Source organism: Budorcas taxicolor, chromosome 6, assembly GCF_023091745.1.
Source record: "Budorcas taxicolor isolate Tak-1 chromosome 6, Takin1.1, whole genome shotgun sequence".
In the NCBI taxonomy this organism is placed as follows: Eukaryota; Metazoa; Chordata; class Mammalia; order Artiodactyla; family Bovidae; genus Budorcas; species Budorcas taxicolor.
In genome coordinates this window covers 38,008,531-38,033,661 of record NC_068915.1, presented here as the reverse complement: position 1 = coordinate 38,033,661, position 25,131 = coordinate 38,008,531, and the positions used below count along the sequence as shown (strand labels likewise).

Genomic DNA, 25,131 nt, shown 5'->3' with positions numbered 1-25,131 from the left:
TTGCCTTCAGATCTCTTAGGCGCTCCAACTAAGACGACATAAGCCTTCAGTCTCAGACAGCTCGGGATCAAGGCAGGTCTGTTCACACAACACTGATTTGTCTGGGTAAGAGTTGAGGTGGTAATGAGCAGAGAATTAATAACTCTAGAAGTAGGCCCACTTCCGAAGAGGAAGTACAGAGCCTAACCAGAGAAGCTTAGTCATCCTTCCCATTTCACCAGTCATTCTACCTCTGAAGGAGCAGGGTAAATAAAAGGATTGGGGTGAAACCAGTAGTGTGTCTGTGGAAAAACCACCACCACTACCACCCAATATCAGTACTCTTTTTTATTTATTATATACTGTGTTTATAAATTTATTTATTCTACACTTCTTACTATAAAATAATTTAGTTGTTTTTACCTCTTGTACAGGTTTTAAGCAGAAATGTATATGACTATTTACCTTTATTTTGGTTATAGATGACCAACATGTTTTGGGATCAAGGACTGATTAAGACTCTCAATAATGGTATTACTGTTTCTACAGGGGAATCTTAGTGGATGAGTACTGAAATATTTAGGAGTGAAATGCCATAATTTTACAATTACTTTTCAGTAGTTCTACAAACCAGAAGGTAAAAAGAAAGTGAATATGGCAGCATACTAACAATTCTTGAATCTTGGTTGAGGCTGTCTGTGTCATTGTAGGGTTAATTTTTTCTTTATGACTGAAATTTCTTGATATGAAAAGTTGAGAAAGAAAAAATCCTTGACGACATTCAGGCCCTATACGAAGTCCATATTTGACAGGATTAATGGTAATAAACAACAGAGTTTAGACGTTTTCTTTAATAGTTAATTTGTGTACCTACTCTACTATATTAAAAATTGCTTGATTACTTATATATACAATTTATGTTCACATACTAAGTTTTAATATCTTTTGCAGTTCATTTGAATTAAAACTCTGAAAATAAGTTGTCTCCTTTTATGTCTAGTTCTTTATATTTTAATTTGGGACCAAAAATGTTTATTTTCAAGAAATAAATAGCCAAGTTAAGGGTTAATATATTCTCGTAATACTAATTAAATCTACAAGGTTTTTGTTGCTAAGTTCCAGAAACCATTCACAATTATGGACTTCCTCTGAGACTTCTGAAATCATTAATTTGTAGTTAAGATAAATTTAAACATTGGTATTTTGTATTCTCTTTTTAATTCTTACTGTATTTATTTCTTCCCTAGATCTTCCTCAGAACTGTGATCCTAACATTCCCCTAGTTGCTCAGGAATTAATGAAAAAGATGATACGTCAGTTTGCAATTGAGTATATTTCAAAAAGTGGTAAAATTCAAGAGAATAGAAATGGTTCAATTGGACCAAGTCTGATATGTAAAAGTATCCAAATGAATCAAGCAGAAAACTCCCTTCAGGAAGAGCAGGAAGGCCCCTTAGACCTCACTGTGAATCGAATGCAAGAACAAAATACTCAGCAAGGTAAGATTTATGTGTGTGTGTATGTGATGTTTGATTTTATGTTTTAATATTCTTTAGTATATATATAACCATATATTCACAGAGAAATTTAAAAGTAATACTACTTGAAATTAGTCTGTAACATGGACTAGAGAGAAGTGCTAAATTAAAACTTTTGTATTACATTTGTCTTTGTTTATAAATGGAGAAGTGAAAGTTTCTCTACCCTCTTTTGACAATAAAGTACGGTGAGAGAATCCTAAAAGCAACCTAGAAGGAAAGTATACAAATAAAAAGATGTATATGATAAAAATGAATTTTTATAATGTACAGCTGAGAACATTCATTAAGCACTTTTGTTGTTCAGTTTTTCACACTTAGGTCAAAAATAAAAAATTGATGGATAATAGTCAATTGTTTATGATGTCACTAGGGAAAGAAAAAAGTTAATACCTTGATAAACATAATGTAAATAATTATATAGAGAGACACATTTTTCAAAAGCATGAATGATGAAGCTGTGCTGATCTTATCTGATCATTATTTAAAGGAAGAATTGTGATTCTCAGAGGAAAAGAAGGAAGAGCCTTAAAGTGCTTGTTCAGTTCAGTTCAGTCGCTCAGTGGAGGATGCCAAATAAGTGTTTGCCTAGAAAAGAGAGAACAAATAGCTTTTGTTAATACAAATTAGGTATAGTGTTGTCAGGCCTCGAAACCAGAAAAATGTTAGCATTAAGTTTGATTGCAGAAGGCAATGTGGTGTTTGAGGCTCTAGAGAAGAGTACATTGTACATTACTCAGTATTTAAAGAAGATCATCTATTCAATGTGTAAAACAGATTAAAATTGAGAGAGGCTGAAATATGGAAATACTTTTTTCTCTTTGCTTCCTTAATTTTAGGTTGTATGAGTTTATTTATGTAGAAAGATATGAGAAATTTGAGATGTTAAGACAGGTTGGTTATAAGACAGAAAGGAATGCTGAAGATGATTTGAATAGAAAAGGCTTAAGGGCAAAATATATCAATACATTGAATTTTGAAAGTTAGAAAGTATGGAAATTTTAGTATTGATGCTTATTTGTATTACATTTCCATGTTTCACCTTCTCTTAAATCTTTCTCCTTTGTGGGAAGCAGTTCAGTGTTCTAAACAGACTTAAACATAGGCTTTGGTGTCTGTGACAGACTTGTGGTTGAAATCCCTGCTCTGCTACTTAAATTACATGAAGTGTTAACTTTCTGTTGGTTTTAATTTCCTCACTTGTTACTTGGCAATAATATAACAAACTCATTGGGGCAATATGAAAGTTAAATATAAAATAACCACCTCATAAAAGGTACTCAAACATTAGTCCCTCCATACTCTATTTCTTGTTCCATACTACCACAGAAGAGAAGCCTTGGAAGTCTCTAAAATGTATATTGTTATTCACTGAAGTAGGACTGAACTTTCTCTGAATGGCCCAATGAGTAGAATTAGGATCACTACCTAGAGATTAGGTGGAAATAGATTTTAGATCCATATAAGAAAGAATATTTCTAAGGATCAGACTTTTTTTTTAAAGGGGAATGAGAAAAATGATTCCCTGCTTGCCTTATCATTAGAGGCATTCAGAAGCATCAGCTGATTGGTTGGAATAGATGACATTTTAAAAGTAAATTTCTAGTTCTTATATTCTGTGATTCAGTGAATTCAAGTGATAAGGCATGTCCAAGTGTATGTAGGAAATAATTAATGTAGTTACTACAGGTGAGACTAAAAAAATAAAGATTATGAGAAAAACATATAGGAAATATTAAGGATTTTTTCTTTTCTTACAACCATGGAAAGCTGCTATATTTCTTTAAGCAGAGAGTAAGAAAATTAGATCCTCTTTTATAAAACTATTCTGCTATGGTAGAAATTGGTAAGCTCTAACTTTGCCTACTTGCATACCAATTTTTTTTAATAGAGCACATAACCTCTGATGCATTTGTGTGTGCATGCCTGTCAGTGTGTGTATGTGTACACATCAGTACTTTATATGTACTAATATTTTCACAAATTAATATTTTTTTAAGGTTGAAATAAAGATATTATAAACCATTTTCACATGTCTTGCTAATCATGGCAACTTCACCCTCAGTGTCACACAAGTGTAGGCTTTGGAGTGTTTCATTAGTAATAATACAAGGTATAAATCCTTACTTCATATGGTTTCTTAAGACCTAAAAAAATGTTTGGACTGACTTCACTGTCCATACCTTATGATATAATTAATAAAATGGTCATATTAGTAGTAGCAGGATTAGTTCTGCCTTTGTTTGTCTATTTTTTGCTAGTACTTACTTTTTTTACATTATTCTTACTCTGTAATTTTGCAACAATACACATTTAAGTCATCTGTTCAGTTTGTCAGTTATTTTATTCAAATTAGATGCTATAATCTGTAAATCCAATATAATGTAGCCATAACTAATGTGGATAATTTGTGGATTGTCTGACCTATACATCTGTAAAATTACTATCTCAAATGGTGTTGCAGGTAACTTAAAGCAATAGATAATTCTTATCTTTTAAAGACTATTTAAAAAAAAAAAGAAAAGAGAAATATTACTACCATCTTGATATCAAAATGAGGCACAGATAACAAAAGAAAGAAAAATTGCCAACTAGTCTTATTTACAAATGTAGGTGCAAAAATTCTAAACATTAGCAAATTGAATATAGTAAAGTATAAAAACATTATAAATAATGACTAGGGAAGCATAAATAATTCTGCTCTTGAAACACTTTTTTGTTTTCCACATTACAAAAAAATAAAGAGAAAACTATCATCCTAATAAATACAGAAAATATTTACAAAGTCTGACATTTATTATAAAAATTGCTTATAACACCAAGAATAGATGAGCACATCTCCTGCCAGGGACATCATAATGAAATGATTTAAAGTAATAGATATGACAAAAATACATACTATCACCAATTTTCAACATTTTATGAGCGGTCTTGACTCATGTAATGTGAAGAGAAAGAAATATGAAAGTAAACAATAATAAGTAGTAGGTTATAAGGAAAGAATGAGCAGAATTGTGGTTGCTTACAAACAGTATAATTGTGTATATAGAAAATATGAAGGAATGTCTATGTAAAGTTTTCAAACTGGTGAAAAAGTTTGGCAAGATTAGTATGTATTATAATATCCAATTAGAAAATCCAGCTTTTAAAAAATCTCTTCTACAGTAGCAACAAAAGCAGGAAAAACATTAAAACACCTAAGAATGAAACTAATAAACTATGAACTTATGGAGAACATTATAAAATTTTATTGAAGGATATAAAAGAAGACTCCCAAAATAAGTAATTATATTTTAAGTGAATGGGAAGACTCTAAAAGATAGCGGTTCATCTTTAATATACTTAAAAATTGAGCTTCAGGTCTTCCCTGGTGGCTCAGTTGTAAAGAATCCAGCTGCCAGTGCTAGAGATGCAGGTTCAATCCCTGGTCTGGGAAGATCCCACATGCTAAGGAGCAACTAAGCCCACGTGCTACAACTATTGAGTCTGTGGTCTAGAGCCTGGGACCACAACTGTTGAGCCCATGAGCCACAGCTACTGAAGCCCATGTGCTCTAAAGCTGTGCTCTACAACAAGAGAAGCCACCCCAATGAGAAGCCTGCTCACCGCAGTGAAGATAGCTCCCGCTTGCTGCAACTAGAGAAAAGCCAACATGAAGCAACAAAGACCCAGCACAGCCAAAAATAAATAAAATTTTTTTAAATTCAGCATCAGTCCATGTAAAATTCTGATAGGGTTTATTGTGAAAAATGACTTTCCAATCATTAAATTTATGTGTAAAACTTAAAAGAGCCAAGAATTACCAAGACAATGCGGTGAGGGACTTCTCTAAAACATATCAAGACTTAGTAAAATAATTAAAACAGGGTCCTGTAGCCCTTATACAAATTACTGGGACCGATTAGCAATCCCAGAAATTCTCCAAACATTAGTGGAATCTTGGTACAAGAGTGAGAGATATCATTAAACAGTTCCAAGGCAATTGGTTATGTGCATGGAGTGGGTGGGGATATGGATCCCTACCTTATATCACTCACAAAAGTGATTTCATTTGGGTTTAAAGGCTAAATGTTAAAAGCAAAACTAAAAGAAAAGATAAAAGATTGTGTCTTAATGAACTTAAAATAAGAAAGAAATTCATAAGATGCAGAAATAGCAATCCATAAAATAATTGTGTAAATTTGACTGCACTAAAATGTAAAACTTAAGTATTGCAAAAGTCATTATGCTGTTGCTACTGCTAAGTCGCTTCAGCCGTGTCTGACTCTGTCCGACCCCATAGACGGCAGCCTACCAGGCTCCCCCGTCCCTGGGATTCTCCAGGCAAGAACATTGGAATGGGTTGCCATTTCCTTCTCCAACGCATGAAAGTGAAAAGTGAAAGTGAAGTCGCTCAGTCTTGTCTGACCCTCAACAACCCCATGGACTGCAGCCCATCCGGCTCCTCCATCTATGGGATTTTCCAGGCTAGAGTACTGGAGTGGGTTGCCATTGCCTTCTCCAGTAAAAGTCATTATGAATAGTGAAAATTCAAATCTCAGATTAGGAGACAGTATTTACAACTGATGTAACTAACAACCATTCAGTTAGACAAACCTATAGCCAATGAGGAAAACATGACACCATAGAAAAATAGACTAGTTATCAGAAGATAACAGAATAGCCAAATAAAGTAAAAGATGCACAAAAGAATATCCTGCTCATCTTTTGATGGTAATTCAACCTCTGATTGACAATTAAGTACTTGCCAAAGATATTTGACAGCTCCGACAGTTAAGCTCATATCTTTGAAATATCCACCCTTCATTTTGCATTTTTTTCCATCTGCAATAGCATTTTGCTCAATAGTTCTATAAATACTTGTAGAAATCATTGTATCTCCGAGACTTCTCTTTTCTATGCTAACCTTTAGGGTGTTGGGTTTCCTTTTCCATCTGCAGCAATATGACAAAATTTATTCCTTTTACTTTTTATTAGTGCTGCAAATATTTGTTGAAACTATTTTGTCTGTCTAAACCTCTCAAGAAAATCTTCATAGGTTCTCTAATTGTTCTTGATAAATCAGTTTTTGTACTTTTCATTTTCCTTGTCTTCTCTTTGAAAAACCCTAGACTGACTTAAAATATTGTTACCATGAGAGAAACATTCCTATTTAGCTCCTCCATGTACTTTCTAACCAAGTATTCAGATATTAGAGATATTTTTTGTGCACTTTCATTTCTACAGATTTGTATTTATATACTTTGTATGTATTTATACTTTGTATATAAATACAAATATATAAATATACTTTGTATACTTTGTATTTATATACTTTGAGCCTCAGAAACTGGGACAAAGTAAGTTATGCATTTTTTTTTTTTTCCTGGAGCAGTAAATTTAAAAACGGATAAGAAATAACATTAGCATAACCAGAAAAAAAATTTTTTTCTATTCTAATCTGGACCCAAAGTAAAAGCTTCTTTGAATTCCAGAGTACAGGAAGAAATTTGAAACTTACGAACCTTTATCATTATTGTGACAACCTTGAAGAATTTACCAGTTCTGTGTATATACAAAACAAGATCAAATATGGGCAGAGATGAACCAGCAGCACTTTGTTGCCCTTGTTGGTGGTGTTTTCTACCTTGAGGCTTGAGTGAATATTCTGGTAGAATTTTCAATATAGTAAATTTCTCACTTCATTGCCATTATTTCTGTGTATATCTCCCCACTTTGGGAGCAGGAACCTGTCTGTTTGCTTCTGCATCCCCAGTGTGTGTAAATGACGTACTGGATTTACCAGATTAAAAATCTTCACTATTTTCAAATACTATTGACAGATAAACTAAGTAAATTTATGATTTTAACAGTGAAATTTCATGCTTTAAACTTATTGGATGGAAATTATGCTGCAGTATCTTTAAATAACATGGAACTAAGTGTCATGATGAACGTTAATTATTGCAGTAACCTATAATGACTGGACATTTTTTGAATTATTTTCCCTACAGCTAACTGCCAACAGATTAAGTTAAGAAAAATTTTTAAGAAGTTATTTCGCATTGCTGTTAGTAGGCTAAACTTTGGAAATCTCTCCTAGTTAAATAATATTTTTTTAATAAATTATAAATGAGAATATTTGCATTGAATGAGATATATAAATTTCAGTGGTATGTTTAATTGTCATTAAGTATCCTTTGTTGGTGGTGCTGCCACCTCCTCTAATCTGGTTTCTTGGCTGAGATTAAGGTAGGTGACATTGTCAGCTGAGATGTTAAATTATAATTAAAAGGGCAGTGTATTATTTTATGATACTATGTATTTTAAATTACTCTGTTTATAAATGAAGTCTGTTGTTACTCTGTTAGGAAAATACTGAATAGTTTTTAAGTTCAGTTCAGAAGATATTTCTGTATGTACTAATGAATGCAATAAAATATGCATCTTGTTTTTCTGTAATAAACTTTTGTTTTCCAAGGCTAAAGACATGGAAGAAAATGTTATGTTCCATGCTTGAGAAGATACCATATTTTAGTAAACCTGAAGAATAAAACCTATCTAGATGATCCATGTCCCTTCTGATCTCACCTTCTCTGACTCTAGGGATATAGGAAAGAGGTGATATTTAAAAATTCTCAGTCAAGTCATACCACTCATTTGTTTAAAACTCTTTAATGGCTGTGAATTGTTCTTAGGTCTAAAATCCTAAACTCACCAAGATCCAGACCCTGCCTACCTATTCACTCTCACCTTGTACCTTTCTTTAGTCTTCATATTGAAATTCTGTGTTTCTTGAATGTCACATACTCTAGCCTCAAAACATTTGTACATGCTCTTGCCTTTCAGTAGAAGCCACTCCCTACTTCCACCAATTTTTTCTAAATAAATCTTACTTTTCTTCAGGTCTCCTTTTAAACATCACTTCTCTAAGAAAAACTTCCTCTATACCTCCTAAATTGGATGCACACAGACATACACATGCAATCTTATTAATTATCACCAAAATTGAGGTTGGGTAATTTATGCTTTTGAACTGTGGTGTTGGAGAAGACTCTTGAGAGTCCCTTGGACTGCAGAGAGATCCAACCAGGCCATTCTAAAGGAGATCAGTCCTGGGTGTTCATTGGAAGGACTGATGCTGAAGCTGAAACTCCAATACTTTGGCCACCTCATGCGAAGAGTTGACTCATTGGAAAAGACTCTGATGCTGGGAGGGATTGGGGGCAGGAGGAGAAGGAGATGACAGAGGATGAGATGGCTGGATGGCCTCACCACCTCGATGGACATGAGTCTGAGTGAACTCTGGGAGTTGGTGGTAGACAGGGAGGCCTGGCGTGCTACGATTCATGGGGTTGCAAAGAGTCAGACACGACTGAGCAACTGAACTGAAATGAACTGATCTTATTATATTTTCCCATAGCATCCTGTATTCTATAGTCTCATCAACCAAATTAACTTGTCTAACACAAAGTAGCACCATCTTATTTTGTACTTTCTGTTTGTCCCATTTAGGTTTTTTTGTTCCTTTGTTATTTTCTTTTAGGTTCTATTTTTTCCTCTTGTTTGACTCTTCTCCGTTTGCTGATTTTGAAGTAATATACTCTACTGCTGTTCTGTTAGTGGTTGCCCTTGTTGTTGTGTTAGTTGCTCAGTCGTGTCCGACTCCTTCTAGTCCCATGGACTGTAGCCTGCCAGTGGGCTCCTCTATGCATGGAATTCTCCAGGCAAGAATATTGGAGTGGGTAGCCATTTCCTTCTCCAACAGATCTTCCTAGAAATTTTTTAATGCTTAGTTAACTCAACAGTTTATTTAAGGAATATTTTAACTTGTTACCTGTCCTGACACAATAGTCATTTCATCAGTTCTTTAGGTCTCTTTTAAAGACATCCCAGTGAAAACATTGTAACTATTTGTTTTTATATAATTAATTTTTGTTTAGATTTACAAACATGATTGTCTTTTTCCTTTGCTCATTATTCATTCTTGTAGCTTGAATTTTCTTCTGGAATCAGAGAGTCTTTTAATAAAGGTCTACTGGTAGTAAACTCTAAGATTTTTCTCTTTTTTTAGTGTCTTGCTCTTTTTTAAAAAAATAACCTTGTTCTTAAAAGAGATTCTCTTCCTCTGGGTACACAAGTCTAGGCTGGCAATTGCTATTTTCTTAGCACAGCTACTACATCTGTGTCTTGGCTTCTATTTCTGTATAATTTTACAACAAATAGTCTTTTCATTGTAGGTAATCTTCATACACTGTATCTACTTTGAGCACCTATCTCTCAATTTCTGTTTTGTTTATGCTGTTTTGCAGGTTGTCCTGGATATGTTTGGGTATAGATTTCTTTTATTCATTCTGCTTGGAAGTCATCATTTCTAAAACTGAGGACAAATTTCTTTTATCTATTATGGTTTTCCAGCCATTATCTTTTTCAGTATATTGCATTTCCCACTTTATCGCTTGTCAAAAATTTTTGAGGCATATTTTGGATATCCTCTCATTCTGTCCTTCTTAGCTCCTTTCTTTCGTATCTTCCACCTCTTTGTCTCTTTGTGTTAATTTAGATTAGTTAATTTAGAACTGTCTCTAGATTCACTGATTCTCTCTTGAGCTGTTCTAATCACTGTTTAAACCTTTGTCTTGAGTTTCTAATGTTTTTATTTTTTCATTTCCAGAAGTTATTTGTTACTTTTTGGAAATATGCCTGTCAGCATGCCCCTAATCTTACAAAAAGAATCAATAAGCAAGATACCAAGAGTGACTTGAGAGGATTATCTTAGGTAAGGTGGTCAGGAAAGCCTCCCTGAAGAAGTGAGTTTGAACAGAGAATTGAATAATTAGAAGTTGTTCTCCACAGGAAGATCTGAGGGCAGGTCATTCCAGACAGAAGTATCAAAAACAGAGACAAAAATATCAGAAATCAAAGAAGGCAGGAACAAATCAGGTATGTTTGAGGAATTGTATGAAGATTATCTCAGTCACTTAAAAATCAGGAGACTAGTCAAGGCTTTTTCTGTAAAGTCAGATTATAGTGTCAAGAAATATAATTGTTACCTTTATTTAACTTGGGCAAACTTCGAGAGATGGTGAGGACAGGGAGGCCTGCCGTGCTGCAGTCCATGGGGTCGCAGAGTCAGAGATGACTGGGTGACTGAAAAACAACAACAGTATATTTAAACTGAATTTTTCTTTTTTTCTGTTTTGTAAAGAATATTGCATAAAACCATGCACTTTAAATTTAGAACTTCCATAAACAAATATATAAGTATAAAAAGAAAGAAAAAGAAGTCAGTTTTTCAATAGCTGTTAAATTTTTCCTGAATATTTTTTAAGTTTGGTATAAAGTTGGTCACTCTATTACCATGTGGTTTCCAAGTGACAGTTCGTTGAGTTATTTCCTTTATAATTTTTTCATGTATTTTCCCTCCAAATACAGCTTTCATAAGATGTACCTTAACATAATTCTTAAGTTATCAGTGTGCCAAAATGGGGTTCAAAATATCTGCTTGAATAAAGTAAAGCTGGTATTACTTCTATATTAAATCTTTCTGTTATTACCAGAGCTAAATCTCCCTTTCTATTACTGGAAGAATAAAATCTGTTTTCTTCTCATGGTTTACATGGTTTTGATAAGATCTTGTCCCTGTGTAGCCCTCTGATTCCTTTTCCTCTCTTCCTGGCTTAGTATGTGCACTTCACACTATCTGTGTATTTCTGCTAAGCTCATTTCACTTCTGAACCTTCACTTTTGCCAGTTGCTTTTCCTGGATTATTCTGCCTTTAAATCTTCTTGTTTCTCTGGTTTGTCCCCTTCATCGTTTATATCTCAACTAGAACGTCACCTTAACAATAAGAGAGTGATAAATTCCAGTGTGTAAAAATAACTTTGGGTGATAAAGAAGAAAGCACTATTAAAAAAATCCAAAGAGAAATAGTAGTCTGTGAAAAATATTTATAATCTATATTATAAAATAAATACTACTAATTAATGCATTAACAGTTTCAAAAAATTGAGTACTGAAAGAAAAACCACCTGATAGGTAAATGAGCGTTGTTTTACTGTCAGTTCATATAAGAAGCTTTAAAAGTTTTTAAACATAGGAAAACACACTTATAAACTCATAGGAAATACAGTCATTATATGGTTCACACCTATCGGACTAATAAGAATTCAAGTTGAACAACATAATCTTTCTCATGAGGCTGTAAGAAACAGGCACTCTCATGTATTCCTAAGGGAATACAAACTAGTAGAATCTTTATGGAGGGGAATTGGCAATGCATTTAACTTTTTGACTCACCAGTCTCATTTCAAAGAATTGAGCTTATAATTATACAAATATCAATGATACATATTCAAAGTTAATTCATCAGGGGTATATTATTTATAATAGCAAGGAATTAGAAGTAACCCAAATGGATAACCAAATTATTGTACATCCATACAGTAGAAAACTTGAGTATTTGGAAAAGAGTGTGAGAAAGATCCCTTTATAGTGACATTTTCAGGTTTTATTGTTAGGAGGTAAGAGCAAGATACAGAATTGTGTGTGTATATATATATATTTTGTATACACAGATATATATATATATATATATATACATATATACATGTATTGTTTTGTATAAACAAAGCAGGAAAGATAAAACCTATAAGGGAATGAAGTAAATGAGATGGAGAGGGCTGAATAGAAGTGTTGTGGATGGACCTTTATATAGCTTTATATAAATGCTCAACAAACCCCAAAGGTTTTTAATTTTAAAAAATTAAAGCAGTCCCTAAAATATGAAAAAGAAAGTAACAAATGAGCATAGTTGCATCATGTTTTTATCAGTAATGTATTAACACTGAGAAAAGGATTCTGTCAGGTGACTTTACCCAATATTTTGACTGTACATTTTTGGTGGAATATATTTTAAACATAAATGAGTACTTCAAAGAAATCCTAAACTTCTTTTAGTAATATTAGTAATGATATTGCCATTGTGTGTTATTTTGGATCTATAGGATAAATCAAATATATAATTATGTTATTATTTTAGGAAGCCAAGATTTTCAGAGTAAGAGTAGAAACAAACAGATTTAAAAATCAAAGAATTAAAAACCCTGTAAATTGCATACATGTATACTGAAAAGGGCTTCCCTGGTGGTTCAGACAGTAAAGAGTCCACCTGCAATGCAGGAGACCCAGGTTCAATCCTTGGGTCGGGAAGATCACCTGGAGAAGGACATGGCAACCCACTCCAATATTCTTGCCTGGAGAATTCCATGGACAGAGCAGCCTGGTGGGCTGCAGTTCCTGGGGTCACACAAAATGAGACACGACTGAGTGACTAATACACACAGATTGGAAATGTCATTGCAAACTCATGATTTTTTTTTTTCATTTCAAAAATCTGTACTCTTTTATGTATATGAATATTTCAGTACTGAAATAATTGCATGACAGTTCAGTGACACTGAACTTGGGCCTAGATTATGGTCTCTAAACATTATTTTCCTTGAAAGGAAAGTAGACCTCCTTGGGGAGAAGGCAATGGCACCCCACTCCAGTACTCTTGCCTGGAAAATCCCTTGGATGGAGGAGCCTGGTGGGCTGCCGTCTGTGGGGTCACACAGAGTCAGACACGACTGAAGTGACTTAGCAGTAGCAGTAGTAGACATCCTTGGAATCCAGATCTGGATCAGAAAATGTATAAGATGATCCTGGAACATCTTGTGCCAACAAGCAAGAATATACCAAAGACCAATTTGTTAACCAAATACAGGAGGCAATGTTAAAGGTTCCCCATTGGCCAAATATGAGAACATTTAAGCCTCAAGAGGGAAAAACATTTTCAGCTGAAACATGTTGAATGTTTTAAAATCCACTAGATCTTGATAATGACTCCTCAAAGTCATTAGTCTACACAGAGGAACATAGCATACCAGTTTATTACTTTGAAAATGAGCAGTTGCAGGAAAGAGTTTAGCATTTATTTTGCTTGTCTTTTACAAATTGTATTTCAGGATAACCAAATTGCCTTCTTTTGAGAAGGATTCTTAAGAATTTCAGTTAATAAATATGAAGACATGATAGACTTAAAATATTATTATTTTACAACTCCTAATAAGAAAACTGAATCAAAAGTATCATCAGAAGATAAAACTATTAGAGGAAAGATTCATTGGGTAACTTTACAGTGGAGGGGTCAAGCTATTGTCATCAGAATACAGTGATCACTTAAGCATCATTGGAAATACACTTAATATATCACTTGTGAAGTATTCTTGACAGAAGCGTCGAACATGACTCTAAGCAATTTTTTAGGTCAGTGGTTCTCAATGAAACTCTTTCTAGAGTACAGCAAGTCAGAATTAATAATAATATATTATTATTTGCCCTTTTCACTCTCATTTTCTCCCAGTATATAGTAGAGTAGGTAATAGAGTCAATCAGAGGCTGATTGATGTATGATTTCTGAACACAGTTTATACAGAAACATATATGGGAATCCAACTGTATTCTGTGAAGCTAGACATTTAAAAGATTTACAAAACTATTTTTTAAACTTCTCACTTTATATCTAAAAATGTTTTTTCATTAAAATGTTATAATAATATTAGCATTTATGGTTATCAATTACAGATATTTTAAAACATCTCCGTTTAACTTATAAATGTTAAGAAATAAAGTTTCTTAACCTAAACAGAGGTTATTTGAGATCCACAGAGATTTTTAATGCTAAAGAGATTGTGAGATCCAAAAGTTTGAGAACCATTTGCTTTAAAACTTCAGGTTTGTCAGAATTATTAGGAAATGAAGTGAAAACAAATGACAATATAGAAAAGGAGAAAGAACAAACCATATTGTAAGATATTCTCTAGTAGAACTGATAACCTGGCTTCTAAAAGTCAGTATCATTGTGTTTAAAAATGAGGCAAAGGGCTGCTATAAATTTTAAGAGACATAGCGTCAAGCATAACATAGCTCCTACTTTGAACATAGCGATTGTAAAAAGACACTTTGGCTTGCCTAGAGAATGTTCAGTACAAACTAAGTATAAGGTGATATCAAGGAATTGTTATGTAAGAAAATGTTCATATGTTTAAAGATGCTTCAGTTCAGTTCAGTCGCTCAGTCGTGTCCGACTCTTTGCCTCCCCATGAATCAAAGATGCTTAAGAATACAGAAATGATGTGACAACTGGAATTAACTCTAAAATACTTAAGTAGATAGTATAAATAGAGCAAGCATAGCAAAAATCTAGGTAACTGTATAAAGAGTGGATAGAAGGAATCGTTCTATATTTTGCATGGTTAATGTGTATCAGTGAAATTTCTTTTTTGAAAAAGAGCAAATCTTCTCTAGACTTTTCCTAATCATTTATTCCAACATGATAGCCTCTTCCCACCTGCCATTGTTGTTGTTCTTTCCTATTACTGTCTTTTATTTTCGTTACAGGCCTTATCATCTTGTGAAATTATTTTTTAATTAATTGGAGGGTAATTGCAATATTATTTTATTGATTTATCTTTTCTTTGTCTGCTCTACTAGAATGTAAATTCTGTGAGAGCAGAAACATTTTCTATTGTACTCTCTACTGTTTCCTTTGTGCCATTTAGAAAACTGACTGGCATATTATAACCGTTCAATAAATATTAATAAAATGAATGAATTGTAAAGCTATGCATTGATCTTTTATTCATCCACCCAGAGTTAACTGCTGTGATTTTCAATCCTTCCAAATCATTTTCTGGAAAAAAACACTCATATTTACACACTGTTACTCTCACTCTCTCCTCTCAGAGCTTATTCCCACAAATCATTCATTATATAGTCCTCTGTAACTTGTATTTTTAAAATATTTTAAAACATCAATATATTTTAGCTGAATAGTATTCTGTTTCATGGAAGGATTACATTATACTTATCTTCAGATATACATGCTCAAGCTGAAATTGTGCACTGAATCTTAATTTTTACTTAGGACATACTCCTAGAAGTGAAATTGCTACTTAAAAGAGCATGCATAAAGCTGTTAGAAGTCAAGATAGTGGAGGTAGGTGTAAGTTAGTGACCAGAGAAGATACGATGGGGAGGGCTTCAGGTTGACTGTGGTGATCTAGTTGCTATTTACAGTGAAATGTTCAAAATTCATTGGACTGTGTACTTAGGTTCATTCTTGTTGTGAATGTAATATTTCAGTAAAAATATTTTTAAAACTCCTAGATCACCTTTGGATGAGCATGATAAGGACTAGCAAATCTAAAGTTTTCCAGTATAATATTATTGTAATAAGTATACATGCCACATCTTTAAAGTTTGGTTGAAGGTTAAACTTACAGAGTACACACTGTAACACTTGGTATAAACGAAGAAGGTGTTTTACAAAATATTTTTCAAGGTGTCGACTTTGAAGCCTTTTGACCTTGGTTTGATACTTAAAGGAATAAGTGAAGAAAGAAAAAAGAACTGCAATGAAATTCTAAAATGGCTTAGGGTGGAAGTGCTGAAACCTTGTTTAATTTTACCAGTAATATATCCTAATTAAGGTTAGTAGTATTATTTTTTACATCCTAAGTTTATTACAAGAACTTTTTCCTGATTTATTTTGTCCCTTGTCATATTAGTAAATAGTAGGTGAAAGAATTCTAAGAGATTTCAGCTGTGTAGGCACTAAATAAAACACATCGAAAAAGCAGTAACTCTTCCCTTTTAAAAAGTGTGTTTGATGTGCAGAAGAAGGCAAATGAAGGATGGAAAAACCAATATTAAAGTTTAATTGATATCCTGCCCTAATGCTATCTTGATTATTTCTCCTGTGACTCTGAAACTTTAACTCAATGGTTAAACAAGTAACAAAAACAATTTAAAAATAAAATTTGGATAAACTCAACTAATTGCTTTTATAGTTTGGTATTTTATTGATAAGTTTATGGAGTTTCTTCATTAATATATATGCTCATTATGGTAAACTTGGGGAAAAGAAAAAATTAGCAAAATTATATTGTGTGAATATTTATATATATATAGTACAAATATTTTGGGATTCCCTGGTGGCTCAGACAGTAAAGTGTCTGCCTGCATTGCGGGAGACCCAGGTTCAATCCCTGGGTCGGGAAGATCCCCTGGAGAAGGAAATGGCAACCCACTCCAGTACTCTTGCCTAGAAAATTCCATGGATGGAGGACCCTGGTGGGCTACAGTCCATGGGGTTGCAAAGAGTTGGACACGACTGAGTGACTTCACTTCAGTGCAAATATTTATATATATCTGTGCTTATGTATATTTGAGATTTTTGGTATACCTTTGTACATAAAAGCATTTTCTTGTTAAATGCTATTTTCTTAAGATAGATGTTTAGAGGAGTGTGAACATTTTTAAGATTTTTGATAGCATATTACTAGATTATTTCCAAAAGTGTTGTGCTTTTCAACTGGTTATGTGTGATGGTAGCAAATTTATTACCTCATTACCATTGTAACTTGACTTTTTGAAACATTACACAGGTTAGATATTGTAGTTTAATAGAGTAATCAGAGTCTGGAATAACTACCTGAGTTTGAATGACAGAAGTGTAAGTGTGTGACCCTGGGCAAAATAATTAACCACTATTTCACTTTCAGTTTTATCATTAAAAATTGCAAATTAAAAAAACTTGTTTGTATATTGGGACATGTGAGCCCTACGTGGGTTTAAGACTTATAATGCTCTTAGAGTAACACTCGAAAAATATTATAGTTTTGTATATGTAGATTTTTGTAAGTTCTATTTTCTAGAAACCAGTTAAATATAAATTATTTATATTTGAAATCAGGGGAATCTTCTAGAGAGCACAGTAGGGAAAAACAAGAAAGATCTGAAGGCTGACTAGAACAGTACATCAAGGGGCTAAAAGGATGACCTATTTAAGGAGAGATAAGAAATGATCAAAGATATAAAGTAGAAATAGTGTTCAGATATTTATTAAAACTATTAACATAGATTTGCATCAAACATCTTAAAATGTTAAATAGCATTGATTTGGAAGAAAGTTTTGTGCTGGTGATTAGTGTTATTATGAAATTTAATTTGGAATATTTTTCCCTTGTTCAAACAGCATAAAATGTGCATGATAGTTTGTCATTAAAATTCATTTGCCTTCATATACAAAATTTGATTCATACTTATATCTTTAATATTGATGATACATAATGTAAGGTCTTTTAAACTCATGTTCATTCTCAGTATGGCAACTGGAGATCAGTAGTATCATGATGAGTTGATAAATACGTTTTTAACATGCTTAATATTCATATTAAGTGGTTAATGATCAACAGTCTTAAGATTTCTGAAGAAAAATCTGTTATTGTTAGAACCTAACGAATATAGAAATGGATTATTAAAAATCATTCTGAACCTCTGACTGAATGGAGTTTCTCTGTGTGTAAAACTAACTTCTCTCCCATATAAGATATCAGCTTCTTGACTGTGCTGTCATTTTCGATTGGCTGAACAAAGTTCTTTGATTTCATGATAATTTTGTCAGTTTTTGTCAGTCAGGGTCTGCTATATGCAGGATTGATGTGTCAGAACTGGGCAAGCCATTGCTGAGTCAGTGAATTGGTGTTTGCTGAGGTACTATTCATTTCAGGCCTTGCTTAGAAGTAAGTTTAGTGAGAAAATCAGCCAAATAAATATACTTAATTAGATATAAATTATAAATAGATCCTAAAAATAGTTAACTAATTCCCCACAGTACTATTGAAGTTCAGATGCTAAACTTGGCAAGTTATAACAACACATTATAAATACATAAATACAAATAGAAGCATACAAAGAATACTATGGGAATATGAAAGAAGGCGGGGGGTAAATTAGGAAAATATTTGAGGGGGTGATGCTGAAGTGATATGTAGCCTGGCCAAGAGAGCATAGAGTGTACTTAGACGAATGGACAGAGGGCAGGTAAGGGATGAGAAAGAATAGTGCCCTTGGAGGAGAGAAAGATCTGTATTATGTGGATCGCATTTATCTTCTTTTTACAGATTATTTGTCAGGTATTTGCAGGAGGATACAGAACTGAGAATAGTTTGTAAACAGAAATCCAAACCTTGGTTTTGGAATGTGAATTCTAAAAAAATTAACCCAATAAAATGTTAATACTCAAGAAGTTGCTTAATTTGTTCATGGTTTCAATTTTTCAAATGCTAATTTATTTTTAAAGTTATCTGGTAGTGTCATGTATTTAACAATTACCTGACCTTATACCAGCCTCTCTCTAATTCTGTATCTTTAGCATTAATGTTTGATGAGAAATAGTTAATCGTGTTAATGCTCAGACTACAACCAGTAAATGGAAATAATTTGTTTGTTATTTGGAAAATGTTCATACATAGAGCAAAATGCAGTATAATAATCATGTTCCTGTCACCCAGAACTAATAAATGTGTTACTTGATCATATTTACTTCTAGTATGTTTTCTCTTAAAGAACTGTTCATCCTTTTGTTTATCCTTGAGAGCTACCTCTGATAATATGTACTTGTGCATTTTTAAGCAAAACAGTTGTGTGTCCTTTAGATATCCACATAAACACATATATCAAGTGTACTCTTATTAATTACTCCTGCAACTTGCTTTTCTTACTTATCAGATTAGCAAAAATTAAAAATCTCAACACCAAGTGTTCTCAGGGTTGTGGAAAAAAATTTTAGTAATATCTACAGAAGTTCAAAATGTATACTGTCCAGCACTGGCATTCCTAGGTGTGCATCTTAGAAAAATTCTTACACATGAATACTAGAAAACATTTAGTAGTATTTTCACTTTGGAATTGTTTGTAACAGTGAAAAACTGAAGCAACCTAAGAACCTACCAATAGATGAATGGTTAAATAAATTTCAGTCTCTTTCTGTGCTCTACATACTTCATATTGCCTTGCAGCATTTAGCATAATAGATGTTTAGTTTTTATCCATCAAGTTAATTATTAGTACTTTGAATGTGTACACACAAAACAATGTAGTTATGACGTGACATCTCCGTTATGAAGGAGTGATACTGATAAATGTAAATCAGCAGCAGGAGCAAGAAAATGCCCTTTTTGCCATTCCTGATTTTTTTTTCTCAGTCCTGGTTCCCAAGCTGTTTTTCCCCTTCTCTTTTTGTTTTTCGAACAATCCTGGGGGTATTTATCGTTTTTCTAGCTCTTGATCTGCAGCCTTTATGATGGAAAAAGGAATTGATACCAGCAAGATACTTGAGGTGACAAACTGCTAATAAACAGTGAGATCTTTTTTATAAGTAACATGGGCAGCCTAGTTATGGAAGAAGGGGTTATGGAAAAACAAATGTTTCTTATCTGCGTCACTGTTTAGAGTTCCTGAAGAAAGTGAATCAGATATATAGTCCTGATTTGAGTAGTTTCTCTTAAAGATGAAACAGATCTTAAATCTAGTTCCTCCTCAAGACTGAAATCAGCTACCAAACCAGCAGTCAAGGAGCAGTCCAAAAAGAACAAGAATACCTTTTTGCCCTAGCTTGGGAGCTACCTGTGACTCAGGCAGTTAAGATTCAGCGTGCAGTGCAAGAGACCCCGGTTCAATCCCTGGGTCAGAAAGATACCCCAGAGAAGGAAATGACAGCCCACTCCAGTATTCTTGCCTGGAAAAGTCCTATGGACGGAGGAGCCTGGTGGGCTCTAGTTTATGGGGTCAAAAAGAGTCAGACACGACTGAGTGGCTAACAGTTTCAGTTACAGGGAGCTACAGCCTAGTTAGCACAGTTAATGTAAAGGAGAGAGAGGAAGAGTTCTCAGCACCTCCCTTTCTTATTTATAGTTAGTGGAATAATTAACCTTAATCATATCAAAAGTGTAGAACTTAAAATTGGAGAAATTCATTAATTTATTCTGGAACATTGACAAGGGATAACACTTATGAAGACTGTGTTTTATATGCTATAACTTACATAAATCTATTTTTGTTTATGAAATATGTCAGAATTCCTGACCTTGAGTAATTCAGTCTTTTGGGAAAAAAAAGATCCGTAACTCAAAAATTGCATGAGTGTGCCATTAAGTTTTATAGGATGCTGTTGACAAGGGTGACATTAAGCTTCTACTTGGCTGGGGCGGGGGTGGGTCTGAATCTTTAAAGAAGAGTGGAAAGAGCATTCTAGGCAGAGGGAACCATGCACTGGATGTTTTAGAGACCTGACACCACATAGCATTTTTGATGAATTGCACATGGCTCAATTGCTCAGGAAGTATGAACATTGAGATGAGTTGTTGACTAAGCATAAGATTGAGCTGAATGGATAAACTGGGGCATTTATTAGGTAAAGAGATCAAAAGATACTTCACTTAATAATTTTTAAGGTAGCATGTACCATATACTTGTCTGCCCAGTCTTTTTATCTCAATCTAGGCTTTGTAACCTCTAGCAATAACTGAATTTCTACTTCTAAATTCTTCTCAGCAAATACCTAACCGAACACTTACTGTGTATCAGCCACTGTTGTAGGGAATGGGGCTACATCAGTAAGTAGACAGATTTTCTGCCTTCATGTAGCATATTGTCTGGTAGCTAATACTAGTAAGTAAATAAAGAACTAAATTATGGCCTGCTAACTGCTAAATAATATAGGTAAGTGTTGCAAGTATAGGAACCTACAATAATGACAACAAAGTTCAAGTTGTGTCTTGAATGATGAGTAAGATTTGGTGCTTCCTAGGTGGCACTAGTGATTAAAAAAAAACTTGCTTGCTTGCCTGCCAATGTAAGAGACCTGGTTTGATCCTGGCTTAGGAAGATCTGGTTTGATCCTTCCTGGAGAAGGAAATGGCAACCCAACTCCAGAATTCTTGCCTGGAAAATCCCACAGACAGAAGAACCTGGTGGGCTACAGGCTATAGGGTCGCACAGAGTTGGACATGACTAAAGCAGCTTAGCCCGCACGCACAGGATGAATGTGAGGATAGAAGGAGGAGAGGATTAGGAGACTTCTAGGCAGAGGAAACTAATTGACAGTGTGAAAACCCAAAGGTGAGAAATAGCATATCAATTTCCCAACAGGTTTCTCTGTCCCCCCCCACACCAGATTAATCCTTTAAAAAAATTAAAATTGTCAGTCTTATGTTTAGAATCCTCCAGTGGTTTATTGTGTCTTTCAAAATAAAATTCAAATTTCTTGCCATTGTCTACAAAGCCCTATATGATCTGCTTGGTTTCTGATCTTAGCTCACTCAGTCTGGCTTATTCCATTGCAGTCTTCCTGGCCTCTTTGCTATTCCTCAAATTCCAGATGTGATTCCATATCATAGCCTTTGCACAAACTGATGCTTCTATAAGCTTTCCCCCAGATAATCTGCTTGGTTGTTACCTTCACTTTGTTCAGGACAGTGTTCAAGTCAAAGGAGGCCTGAATTGATAATACTCAATAAAACAGCAGTTGCCTTAAGCCTACTCACATTACTTTTATCAGCTCACTCTGCTTTATTTTTCCTAAGTAGCACATATCATCAGCCTGAAATATGGTTATGGTGGTGGTGGTGGTGTATGAATTATCTAACCAGATTGTTAAGAACCATGAGGAGGTACTTTATGCATTTTTAATTACTGCTTTCCAAATTCCAGCAGTGCTTTGCACATAATTGAATTATTTTTAAACATAGATGAATTTTTTGGTATAATTTGTAAAACGTGGATTTTGTTTAAAACGATTTCTTACAGCTTTTTCAGTTTTTTAGGTATCAGAAACATTCACCATATGTATTCATGTATTTTAAATTCAGTTTATTTTTATTCTTGATTTTGAAGTTTATCAGATTAACAACATATCTGAGTCACTTGAAGTTTTGTCTATGTAAATCAGTATTATAATAATAATAACTACATTTTAGTAAGAAATACATAGGCAGTTGTTTTCTAACAAGCTCCTTTTTCCTAAAATGTTATTTTATTGTGTCATCATCTAATCACAGATATAACCACAATATGTTACATAGTCACTGATTCAGCTGTTGTACATTTTAGTTATTTAAAACAGTAAAATTTTATACTGTGAGCTCTGAAAAATACATTGGTTGAGCGTAGAATCATAGATTACCTAAAGTACGTTTTCCACATATTAATAGTCCTAGTAAATGCTAATTATCGTTCTCTTATTCATCCTCATATTTTCTATGCTCTCGGTTTTGTTAAACATACATTATTCCCACTTTCTCAAAGCATCATCTGGGCAGCCTTGAATAGAAAACAGTCATGTTTGTTATTGAATAAGCAATCAAGTGACTCTTGACTGCAGAAGAGAAAGGTGAACAAGGGTGGATTTTAAACAATTTTTATCTAATTTCTTCATATCACGGCAATGCCAGCTCTTCCTCTGTTTTTTCCTATGTAGTGCCTTCCCAGTCATGTTCTGTTGCTAAAACCACAAGATGAGTTGGTAATGGCCACATATTAAATACCAGTGTTAATTTTTAGGTCATTAATTAGTAGATCATCAAAATATGAAATGTTATGATGTAAGGATTACCTATCTGTCACAAATATAAAGTTTTTTCTCTTGCAAAAATTATAGGGGATGGAGTGTTAGATCTCTCTACAAAGAAAACCAGCATAAAATCTGAAGAGTCATCCATATGTGATCCTTCTTCTGAAAATTCAGTGGCTGGGTAAGCAATATCTAGGAAATATAATTTAGTATTAATATAAAATTATGCAGAGAACTCTTCATACTACTCTGAATAGACTGACATATATAGTTTTCTTCCAGAATTTTTGTCACTCATAAATGTGTGTCTTTCATACCTTTCATTTGTCCTTTCTCTTTCTTTTTTATTCTTTCTGTTAAAGAAAAGTTATCAGAACAATCACCAAACTTTAGTTCATGTTACTAAAATGAACTACCAACTTAATCATAGAATACAAACTAAGAAGCAGGACGAGTAGAGAATTTTAAATTCAGTATTTAGGAGGCAGTTTTAAGGAAAATATGTAATTTCACTATTTAATTTTTTAAACAATCAACTAGTTTTAAAAGTACTGTACTTACTAATTCTTATAACTAATTTACAGTGCTTAGCGTTTTTTCATTGTGTTTTAGGTGTGGTGGCAGACTTAATATATCTAGTAATCACCACAGAAAGTCCTTTCATGCTTTGAAAGCTGTTTAATTAATTAAATCATTAATAGTGAAGTGCTGTTCTGTTGGATTTTTGGAATTTAAGGGGGGTAACTTTTGCATCTTCCATTAACAATTTGCATAGGAAGCTTTTTAGTAACATTTAAATCTCAGATACAGAGTGTAATTTTTTTCAACTAAGGCTGTAATAGCTTTTTGAGTCATAAGGTATAAAGAACTTTCTGTTAAAGAAACTTTGAAAGTTATAATGATACATTCAAAATAGAAATAACATGTATAAAATCTAAAAGTATTTTACCCAATATAACATATCTACTTGTTTTAAATTTTAAGTTTTTATCTAGAGAAAAATATGGGGTGTTTGTGTTTGGAAATATTCTTACTGCTACAAATTTCCTTAAAGGGGTTGACTCTTTTATTACTTGTTTAGCGGTAACGTCACATTTCTACTAACAAAAACTCCTTTAGGATTTGGGTATTTTATATAATGGAACTCTAATTGTAAAAAAATTATGTGTTGCTCTACAAGCATCTGTCAGAGGAATAGCAACATCATGAGAATATTTTTACAAATACTGAGTTAGGATTTTATGTTCTTGGAAGGTCTGCCCGTTGAGGCCACCGTATGATTGACACATTGTCCTACCAGGACTGTAGCGTTTGCTTTGATAAGGAGTAACTACTACATCTCACAGACTTAAAAAGTGATGTTACCTAAGCAAGGAGTATAATAAAGGAGTGGACCCTCCCCTTCCATAGCTGTGTGAGAGTCTCTCATGCATCAGTTTACCATCGTTTCATTCCATCCATCCAGGAGACTACACAGAAACAGAGAGGACTATGTGGAAAGAAGTGCTGAGTTTGCAGATGGTTTGCTCTCAAAAGCTTTGAAAGACATTCAGTCTGGAGCACTGGACATAAATAAAGCAGGCATACTTTATGGCATACCTCAAAAAACTTTACTTCTCCACTTAGAAGCCTTACCAGCAGGGAAGCCTGCATCTTTTAAAAACAAAACTCGAGATTTCAATGATAGTTACTCATATAAAGACAGTAAAGAAACTTGTGCAGTGCTGCAAAAAGTAGCCTTGTGGGCAAGAGCTCAAGCAGAGCGCACAGAAAAAAGTAAACTCAATCTACTTGAAACCTCAGAATTAAAATTCCCAACAGCTTCCAGTTACCTCCATCAGTTAACTCTACAGAAAATGGTTACTCAATTTAAAGAAAAAAATGAAAGCCTACAATATGAAACACATCCTACTGTACAGTTAAAAATTCCTCAGCTACGAGTAAGTTCTATTTCAAAACCACAACCTGATGGTCCTGGTCTGCTGGATGTTATGTATCAAGTTTCCAAAACCTCTCCAGTCCTTGAAGGATCAGCCCTCCAAAAACTGAAAAATATACTCCCTAAACAGAACAAAATAGAATGTTCTGGGCCTGTAACTCACTCAAGTGTTGACTCTTACTTTCTACATGGGGACCTCTCTCCTTTGTGTCTTAATTCTAAAAATGGAACAGTTGAT

The 25,131-nt window shown here is 33.7% G+C and overlaps 1 protein-coding gene across 1 annotated transcript in view; it reads left to right on the top strand.

Annotated features, from left to right (window-relative positions):
- LCORL (ligand dependent nuclear receptor corepressor like) overlaps window positions 1–25,131 on the top strand; it is a 147,750-nt gene that overhangs the window by 110,812 nt on the left and 11,807 nt on the right. The window contains exons 5-6 of the mRNA XM_052641751.1: window positions 1,227–1,478; window positions 23,042–23,135. Of these exons, the coding sequence (XP_052497711.1) occupies window positions 1,227–1,478; window positions 23,042–23,135 (346 nt within the window). The remainder of the gene's footprint in view (window positions 1–1,226; window positions 1,479–23,041; window positions 23,136–25,131) is intronic.